This window comes from Acanthaster planci, linkage group LG06 (assembly GCF_054643075.1).
Source record: "Acanthaster planci isolate LZ-2023a linkage group LG06, COTS_SCS, whole genome shotgun sequence".
Taxonomy (NCBI): Eukaryota; Metazoa; Echinodermata; class Asteroidea; order Valvatida; family Acanthasteridae; genus Acanthaster; species Acanthaster planci.
In genome coordinates this window covers 4,445,673-4,456,210 of record NC_141782.1, presented here as the reverse complement: position 1 = coordinate 4,456,210, position 10,538 = coordinate 4,445,673, and the positions used below count along the sequence as shown (strand labels likewise).

Genomic DNA, 10,538 nt, shown 5'->3' with positions numbered 1-10,538 from the left:
ATGGCGTGATCAGATCGCGGTCACCACGTACACTGTGCACAGGCGGTATGCTGGGCCATTGGAGTTCAATTCAGCAGTAGACCTACAAAAAAATCTGCAGCCAGCGACGGGACTCGTGGTGGGAGAGGATAAGAGTACCGGGTAGGTCCTGAAACACTTCAGGCCAATTGCTTTAAGAAGTGCTGATTTTTATTGTTCCACAGAGTGTGAAGAAGAAATTATACAGACGTGTGACAAGTTATATCTGGAATTCATGACAACTGAACTCAAATCAAGCAAGGTGGATGAAAAAACGTGCAAAGCTATACAGGTACCATATGATGTTCTGCCCATGAGATAAGGCCATATTAATGTACTTGCATTAGGCCTACCAATTTTTATTCATCTTTTGAGAAGTTAGTAAAATAGACGCCTTTTCATGGCCGAGTATACATGACAATTCATTAACTGTCAAATAAGACAGTATGCATGGGTACTTTTTAGTAAGTTTACTGAATAATGCCCTTCTACTCTGTTTACCTTAAATGTAAGCCCAGATAGACTGAGAGTACCAGATATTCCCTTTGGGTATTGGTGTTTAGAAAAATTAAACAAACCAAGAACTGTTCGTGGAATTTATGAGTTTGTAGAGTTGATGACACCACCTATATACCGACGGCGTGAGGGTCGAGTTCTGTTTGACCCGCTCACTGTCGAAAAAAATTGAGAAGCTAGAAGCCAGTACTTCGCCTGAAATTTCTATTTGATGTTTAAATATGCAAAATTTGAAAACCATCTTTGAAAAACCTCAAACAAAACGAACATTCGTAGCCAACATGGCTCTTTTGTACCGATGAGGGAGTGCTTTTGCGCAAGGCTGATAGTACCCTATCCAGTTACAAGAGACGAAAATCTTGCAAAAAGCAATCAATTAATTTGTCAAAATTTCGTTTACACTGTACACGAAATGAAAAGTTTGTGAAGGAAGAATACTCCTCATGAAACGTGGGAAGCGTCACTTTCCACTGAAATTTTGCAGTCGGCAGTTGTGGAAATTCGTGAATACCCTGCCTTCTAAGAATCCTCGCTCCTCACAAGAAAGAGTTTGGTTTCCAGTTCCTTCAAATCTTTTGCAAATAGTTTCATGTTTTTTGTTAGTAAAAGATGAAGTCAAGCTGCTTCACGCTGTTCTTTTCTTCCTGTCTTGCAATGCAACCTGAACTTATCCTTGGCACGCATGTCTTCATCGACTTTCACAAGACCCATGGCTTGATCTTGATCCTAGCTTAGCTCCCTATTGATTCCGTTAAAAAAATGTCTTCACTAGTTGCTTCATGAACAGCGATTTTTTGTATGGCTAATTTTGGGTCTCTTTTCAACCTAACTGTACTATTGAATTGGTTCTATTGCAGTACCTTGTGGACTGCGTAGTTGGTTATGACACTGACTGTAATATACAGAGTTATGCCCGAATGGTTGCAACTAGGGCTCAGGCTTACATGGACTCACAGCACTGCCCTCTACTGGACCTGCGCCTCTTGCTGAAGCTCACTGGTCAGGGCGCCCTCGGTGATGAGAAGAAGACGCGTTTTGCACGATCTGTTGATGGTATGCCAGTTGACTTTAAAGCATTATGTGGGGAATTAGAAATTGAGGATTAAAAAAAAAAACTAGTCAAGCCTCAATGCAAGTGTAGTTTGCTTGGCACAATTTCATAGAGCTGCTAAGCGCACTTTTTTCTACTGAGAACCGGTGACCCAAGTGCCGTGTGTGGCATTTTGGCTGGAACCTGTTTGCTCAGCAAATATTTGTCTTTTGTAATCCGTGCGATTAGCAGCTATATGAGATTGGCAGTTGTTTAGATTTGATTATCACAAATGGGTTTAGAGACTAGCCAATAATAAATACATAATGTACCTCTGTTTGAAATCCAGGCTGTACCATTCTGGTTAGAGTATACTTGGAGAACTTATTGATTTCACATATCCTGTCGAGAAACTGCGTCCTTACCAGAAGCACTAACCTTACCGAAATTACTAATCATAGTGTGAAATTTGGACATGAACGCACAGATCGTAGAGCATTGAACGATGATGACGAGAGGTAAAGTCGTTTGGTAGCATAAACCGTTCTTAATTTTTAGGAACACCTCCACAGCTTGATAGCTTTATGGTCTATTCATTTGATGAACTTGCCAAAGTTTTTCTGAGGTCACGAACAAGAAGAACAAAATCTAACAGCCTCAATGAAATGAAATTCAATTAGCTTTAAAAGAGTGCTTATAAAAGATTAAGAGGGAAATGGCATTAAAGGTTGACAACCAAAGTGTTTATAAAATCACTTTTGATGTTTGCATTATTATTCGTTTGCAACTGGTATTTTAAGACAGTAAGTCTTGTATACCACGCGGATAAACAAACTGCAAACCACTCAGGAGACTATTCATGCACTAGAAATCGGTTGATTGAATTTGAAGGTATTTTGTCATGGTTAGAATAGACCCACGGGATGAGCTATACTGAAAGATCAGTACGGCACAAGTCACATTTGTAAGAAACCAAGATTTTGTAGGAAAAATGATCGGTAACATGCATTTTCCATAAACGTTTCTTTTATTTGACTGGTTATTTTTTGTTCATTAAATACATGAAAGACAGTGCTTGGTTCAAGCACGATTGATCAGAAAAGACAATCAGAATATGAGGTTTCAAAATAATGGGTTTGTTAACGAAAAGCCGTGGTTTTGTTTGCTTTTAGGCTATTTCATTGTGGGGTCTGTTAAAATAACGTCCTTACATTTCCACATGGAAATAAAATAATAAACTGTCAAAATTTGCCCCAGAATGGCAGACCTAAACAAAATTTATTCAACATGACACGGAAACTGCCAGTGCATATCATGAATACATGTACATCATTTAAAAAAAATTGATATGCAGCAATAACATTTTGCTCTTCAACGTAAAAAAAATCAGTTCAAAAAAAGTCCTTATGTTGCCATCTGTGACAATGAACCAGTTCCGTATTACAACAGTGCATGCCTAAAATGAGATGCGTCCGAAGTCATTCGGACGTGTGTGTGAGGTCCGCTCTCTTAGCGCAGCCCGCGAACATGCATTGTTCCTAAATGCAGGGGCGGATCCAGGAATTATTTTTGGGAGGGGGGCAAGGCCGGAGACTTCTTTTGGGTTTCAGTTTTTTGGACAAGCGGAAACGAGGATGAAACATATTACTTGACATACTTTGTTTACAATAGTATTGATGCACTTACTTTAGTTATTTTTTGTTACCTTCCCCGTTTAAAAACATTTTTTCCCACGACACTTATGACACACTTTGCAATAGGAGGACACCGTGTTTGTCAATAATTGACACCCTTTATATGTCACGTGACTTGCTTTTTTGGCAATACGTACGGGGTCAGCTATACGGCCCGGGACATCGAAAATCAGTACCGCCCAATTTCTGGACGCACCTTTGACCGAACTTAATTAATTAAATCGTCCATATCTTCCTCAACTTCATTTACTAAGTTTTGCGGAAGTGTCACAGTATTACCGTAACATTACAAAGCCACCTATTTGAATAAGTGGCTTTGGGGCACAGGAACAAAGAAAAGATTGGCAAGTTACACGCCTGGGGCCAAGAACTAAAACACAAGAGTTGGAAGGCCTCAACGCAATAGGGAATGTATGGAATAGTGTGGTCGCCGCATCCTAGTCTGGCCATACGGGCCAGCCCGCACCAAGAGAAACCAAACGCACAGTCAAGGACGATGAGGCTTTCATCAAGAAATTTGTTAACGCTCATAACACATAATAGATTGCTTTGAATATAAGTACAATAAAATGAAATCGATTACCAGTGTGAATGATCTTTATAAGTTACCGAGCAATTCATCCCAATATCCTAGTTTCCAAGACACCCTGTTAATTATTCACGTTTTGTTGGTTTTATGCAGACGTTGAATTTACCACTCTCGCAGATCTACAGCTGTATACCAAGCAGTGCCCCAACTCCTTCATCAAAAGATGTAGCAAGAAGTTTCGTAGGTCTCTTGCTCGAGACAAAGCTGAGAAGAGGTATTGTCCATTACTCGCTAGCTTCGGCCACTGCTTGAAAAAGCGGGCCGAACAATGTTTAGGACATGTGGATGAAACCCATTTGCGGCAAAATATTGCGAGTTTAAAACGCCTGCAACGTGCGGCAAAGACATGCCACAAAATCTATCCGACTTGGGCCTCACAGTAATGTTCGATAGCTAAGTTTAATGATCACTTTATTGTTAGAATTATAATTATTAATGCTGTTTGTCAGCTCGTTAAGTCTAATAAAGTGTACTAATATTGCTAACACCACAGGTTAGGTCGATTTGCTTTTCATTTGAAGTAGCCTAAAATGATTCAGGGGCCTATCCGACACGATGCGATGTATATATCAAGTGTATCTCTTCCGCTCGAATTTTTTTCATAGGTCCCGCAATGATTTATGTGAAGTTTAATTTTTGCGCTTAAATTGAATGGTTTTGCTAGTGGTTCAATGTGCTGAGAATGGTCAAATAACAGAGAGAACTAAAGCCCTTTGTTGTGGAGACGTTTCTATCGTCATGCAGATGTGTCTGCCTGGTATTAATGACAAAATGAGACGTGACGAAAAATCGGTAGAAAATCCACTAAATTGTGTGAATGAAGGTTAATTGTGTAAAATGTTTTCAAGATGTGACTTCTCTGTGTGATGGAGAAATATTAAAGCTCATTTATTATAATTTAACAGTTGAATTTGACGATTTGGGTGAATTAACAGACTGTTACCTTGACACTTATTTAGTGTTAAAAGTTAACTCTTTACTATTATACTCTATCATACTCATATACATGTACTCTACATCTTAATAGTCATACTTGGAGGTGCTATGTATTACATATTTTAAACAGATATTACAGGTTACAAATTTTAAACAGTTATAAATTTTAACCGTTTCAGTGATTCAAGGTTTTGTAAAATTGAGTTGTAATGCAAGAAAATTAAATTGTCATTTGGCTGAATTTAATCGTCATGTGACTAATAATGTTGATTGATCACATGGCATGCCACTTTTAAGGTAGCCACACTTGAAATAATAGTCTGAAAACACTTGATGAAAATCAATTTTGCTGTTAGGTACCTTGTAGCTCCATTAGCTGTGGTTGTGCCGGAATATCTACGTTTCCCACTGTATCTTGAAATTAAAAAAAAACATTGAACTTGGTTCATAAATACCTCATACGTGTACTATAAAAGTTGCATTTCAGTTGAAAGTAGAGTAAAACATAAGAACCAAGTGCAAGCAATTAACTTACTAAAGCATTCCGAACATCAATTACAAAACAAAGATGCCTCTTAATTTTAATAATATGATAAAATTCATGTGCACACGTCAGCTCCATTCAGATAAAAAGTTAAAATGAAGATGATACCTTCAATTCCAGACTGTACTCCAGAAAATGTTTAAACGGACACACATTTCATTATGTGTTTACACATTTTTTTCTCAGTTTTAGGAAGAGATCGCTCTATAGATCTTTCCATCTGGTGAAATTTTACATGGGTTGACTTGTTGACTTAATCTTTAATTTTCTCTATCTGTTTTTTAAATTAACCTTGTCGTTTTGTGTTCTGCAAGGTGTGGTTTTGATAGAGTGTTCTCTTGCCTGTCCATTTCCTTTCGGCCTCCAGCTGCTAGCAGATCAAGCCGATAGGTCCTAAGATGCCATGGATGTATTGACGTTTTTCAACCAAATGTTAAATTTCATGAGATAATGTTATTAAGCTATTTCCTTCTATATGCTAGCCAAAGACACAACCAAAGTGTATCGGAGGACTTGATATGTGCACTTTTAGTCGAAGTGAAGTGAATGGAAAATCTGTTTATGCTGTATCATTCACATTACGCACCACATGTCGTGCATCATGTACGTGGCCAAAGTAATTCTGCTCCAAGGAAAGTGAGGCAGTTGAGAGCAATTGACAAGCTAATTAACCCTAAATCATCTTATCTTTTTAAGTAGCTGAACTCACAAATAAAGCATGTCCATCGCTGTAATTCCTTACCAATGCCCCTCAAACTCTTACGTTTGAAAACACAACGTTGAGAAAACGTCGACAAGGACAATACCCAGAATTCTGCCATTACTGTATTGCGTATCAGAAAACTTTGTGACCTTTGTTGAATCCGGTGGGGAGAAGTAGCTGTCAACGGCCATTTTCAGATGACGGTGTATTGTAGCAGCACTCCTCTGATGCTTTGTAGATTTGACTTAAACACACATTGAACACTTCACCATGCTGAATTGGAAACTACAACAAACATTACGGCCCTGTCTATCCTAGTTTCCGTTTTACATGTCATACAAATAATGAATGCTTGTAAGTGCAGTGGTAGGAACATTTTCATGGGTTACGAGATGGAATGTTCCCTTCAACATGCATTCCATCTCTCAACTCATGAAAATATTCTTACCATTGCACTGTCACAATTTCAAATACCAATAACGTTTCGGACCAAATTTTATTTGCCCTCAATTTTGAAGAAAATAAATGTTCACCACACCAAATTATTATTAATAAATTATAACAAAACACAAATTGAAACAAATTACCGAGTCTTCACACGGGCTTTGACTATACTGAATTGGTGCCCATTGTGAAAATTAGTGTCTTGAGTGTCCTTAGTTTGGCGTTGTAGAAGTTTACCACTCAGCCGTGAAAATGAAAGTTTTGGATTTTGGTGGATGTCACATTATTTGTGATGTTAATGGCATTAGTCACACAAGTAGCTGAAAGTTCCTGAAGGATTTCCTCTTCTTGGGGTGAGGTCATTTTGCAGATTAATAATCTGCAATACTGTGGGTCTGTTTTGTTGATGACGATGGGTGGGTGGACTGCTGTTACCATCACCCAGATCCGAGTAGCGCATGCCCTGCTGGTTTGATGCCAGTTGGGATGCCAACGCTACACTCATCTTTTTCTTTTTATCGTTTACTGTATTGATTAACTGCTTGCTGTGGTGCCCAATGACAGTCATTATGTCCCGACTAGCAAAGCCTGCGCTGTCCAAAACAGTCACACAAATTGCTGTCAGGCAGTGATTGGTTTCAGCTTTGTTACACCCAGCTTTGGTTGGGATGGTTTCCTTTTAGAAGCCAGAGTGTTGATCCCTACTTGGCCGTTGCAGTATCACGGGTGGAGACTGAGTGTACATTTTTATTCCGTATAGTGTAGGCCTACATGTACTATACGTCGTGTCATGTACGTGTATGGTTGCAAGTAGATTGCCAAGCAGCATTAATACAATCTTCTTAGGTTCCAATCACCGCTGCGTGCACTCCCGTTTCCTTTTGAGGAACGACGCCATTTATACATCGTGGAAACAAGGATGATCCTAACCGTTGTATATTGCCGCATCATGCACGGCAGGAATAATGAATGTAACGTGATGCGTTTCCTCCTATCAAATGGCGAAGATCTGTTTGACAATTATAAAAAATGAAATGGAATCAAAACCAGCAGGCCTAGCCTTCATCACTGCTAACCCTATTGTAATCTACAAGGCAGCATCATTGTTCTGGGATATTACTCATTCTTTGTCATTATTTCTGAGAATGAACTAAGATGTATGACTGAGAGAGAGAGAGAGAGAGAGAGAGAGAGAGAGAGAGAGAGAGAGAGAGAGAGAGAGAGAGAGAGAGAGAGAGAGAGAGAGAGAGAGAGAGAGAGAGATAGATAGATATGGGTGTAGCAGTCATAGCGTTCCTCAACAAGTACTCCAGTTTACTTGCAGTTCTATCGCAACCTTCGGAGTCATTGTTCTGGAATGAAATCGCGACAAACCACATTTGCAGCCGGTTGTCGCTTACGTGTCTGCCGTTAATACCACGATTCCACCTACTTTATTCAAACTACGCGCTAACACTTATTTAGATGACCTCTCCTGTGTCGCCTGATAATTAAAGGCCGACATCCTCATTGTTCGAATAGCTTAACTTGGTATACATAGGCTTGAACTGGTGCCTACGTGTAAACTTATTAAACTTTATTAAAATTTGGCAAAAAAATTTGGCCTAAACCTGCGAACCTTAAGAATGAATTTAATCTTTATCAAACTTGTAAAACGTGAAAAACGGGACAAACTTTATAAGAACTTCACGAAAATCACAACTTGTGGAAATATCTGGTGTAGGCCTACAACTTCGTATTCGTAACTAATTTATGAACATGGGAGAAGCGAGATCTAAATAACAGTTCTAAACGTTGACTTCGTAGGTCCTCTGTGCTTCTTCACACGCACACCAACAGACCCGTGTCATATGTTGTGGTTGTGATTGTCTCTATGAATTATGTCGCTCTGTGGCAAAATATTCCCTTCAGGGTTGTCTGGTCGGGCTTAACCTCAGCATGATCCCCGAGTTGGTGCCTCTTGCTTGTTTCTGGAGAGAGCCAGCAGTTGCTCCATGGTTGTAAGCGCTTTTTTTTCCGTGCTTTCTTCGACCTCTTTTGTTAGGAGACTGAAGGAGGCAGCCATTAACGCACACGCTTCTCCCGTTTCGGGGTGACGCCAGGTGCATTCCATTGGCATGGAGTCTAGTGTCCGGCCAGTGGGGGTTCTGGAAGCTTTTTGGCTGTCTGGGCGTGGTTCCTGGACGGCCATTTCTCCCTCTGTTTTGGCGTCCTCCTTTTAGCAAGATATCTCCCGGGAGTGCTGCTTCTTGGGAGTGGAACTGTCACCTCTCCTGTGGCTTTCTGCACCACTTGTTCCCTTGCATCCTGTTCTTCCTCCGTCTCCAAGGTAATCACATCCACCCTCTCATGGATGGTGTTCATTCTGCACGCCCGGCACTACACAAAGAGTTTTTGTTCCTGTTTCGCCCCTGTGGTGGTTCAGGTTCTGCTGTTGTTGCTACTTCTTGCATGCATATGAAGGTGGTTTCTTTTCCTTCACCATCTTGCTCTTTTCTATGTTCTGTTTGTCTTTGCCTTTTCCCATATCCCTTCATTAGGCCTCGATGTTGCATAGGGTCCTTTTTAGCGAGAAAAAGAAAAGAAAATTAATTCACAACTTTACAAGGTTATTTACAGTGCTTCCCTTTTAGAATGTTTTTCAGTGGAAGCGGATGGGTGGTTTGCCTCTGCCTTGGAGAATTCTTTCTTGGTTCCTCGGTTGGTCCTGCGAGTTCATTTCTCTGCACGGCAGAGCTGTCTTGTATGCAGCCTCCTGCCACACCATCAACTCTCACTTTTCGGGGATGTAGCCATGCTGATCTACATCATGCCCTAGTTTCATGTATTCACGCTTGGCTAATTCAACAATCAACGTGCCATTCTTGTCTACCAAAGCCACATCATCTCTCTTCATTGGACGAAGAACCTGGTGTAACTGGAACGACACGCCAACAGGAGGAGGTTTCAACAAATCACTCTCGTGAGCGACCCGTCCACCCACACGAGCCCTCTTACCGATGCTGTTAGTCTGTGGAGTGGGTGCTGGCTTCAAAGGGCACGGTTGTCGCCACAAATCGGTACGCACATAATAGCCGTAACAATATACGCATGGTCCATATGCATGGGGAGATACTTTGCGATTTGGCCTCTCCCAAACAACGAGCACACCACGACCTTCACGAAGAACCTGACAATTGTACCTGTGATTGCGAATTTTCAAAAGAAGTTTCTTACGCACACTAGCGTTGGGCTCACCGGCGATCTCGATGACTTCTCTTTCTTCCTTGTGACATGACTGGAGATGACGGGGGAGCTTGGCCTGGGGTACATCGCAGTAAAAGCAGAAGTGTTTCTTGTCCCATTTCCTGCAGCCAACCTCATTACTGGTTTGCATTACGGTCACACCACAGTTCTCCTGGACGTCAGACGTGTCATCACTTGGAGCAACAGATGTAGTAGGCCTACTGCGGGAACCGGTGGACGAATCAGCCATACTGTCCAATCGTCTCCACTTACGGTGAACAGGCCAGCTGGCAAGAAAAGAAATCGAACATTATTTTCATTAAACCGCCTGCCTTCTTTTAATTTGGTATGGACTGGTGGTGGTGGTGATGGTGGGGGATGGGTGGGGGGAAACAGGTATCCAGGCTCCAAAGAGCCACATCCACCCAAAACCCCCACCCCCAACAAAACTTTTAAACACAATTAGGCCTAGAATCACCACATACGCACAACAGAAAAGTCTTCACTTGTGGCTGGAAAAATGTACTGCAGGAACCTGTTCAACTGGATTATGTGATTGAGCTTTTCGGACTGCGTACGTATACCTGTTCCACTGGCACATTCACTCTAACAGCGGTATAAGATCTACATTAGCCTATCGACAAAATGGGGGGGGGTGATAGCAGCCACACTTTAACCACGCTCTAACTAGTAGCATGGCACTAGCCAGCACTGGGGCCCATGTATGTAATGATGTTGTTGCAGTTTCTGCGCGACTGCCGATAAGCCTAGCTCTGTGGTCACTGACGCCCCAAAATAACAGTTAGACTTGCGACACAAATTCGCCTGTCACCGTGGGA

The 10,538-nt window shown here is 41.1% G+C and overlaps 1 protein-coding gene across 1 annotated transcript in view; it reads left to right on the top strand.

Annotated features, from left to right (window-relative positions):
- Positions 1-5,112, top strand: part of LOC110988980 (uncharacterized) — a 39,387-nt gene extending 34,275 nt beyond the window's left edge. The window contains exons 5-7 of the mRNA XM_087137656.1: positions 204-310; positions 1,392-1,587; positions 3,941-5,112. Of these exons, the coding sequence (XP_086993782.1) occupies positions 204-310; positions 1,392-1,587; positions 3,941-4,230 (593 nt within the window). The 3' untranslated portion in view covers positions 4,231-5,112. The remainder of the gene's footprint in view (positions 1-203; positions 311-1,391; positions 1,588-3,940) is intronic.
- Positions 5,113-10,538: the final 5,426 nt, after the last annotated feature.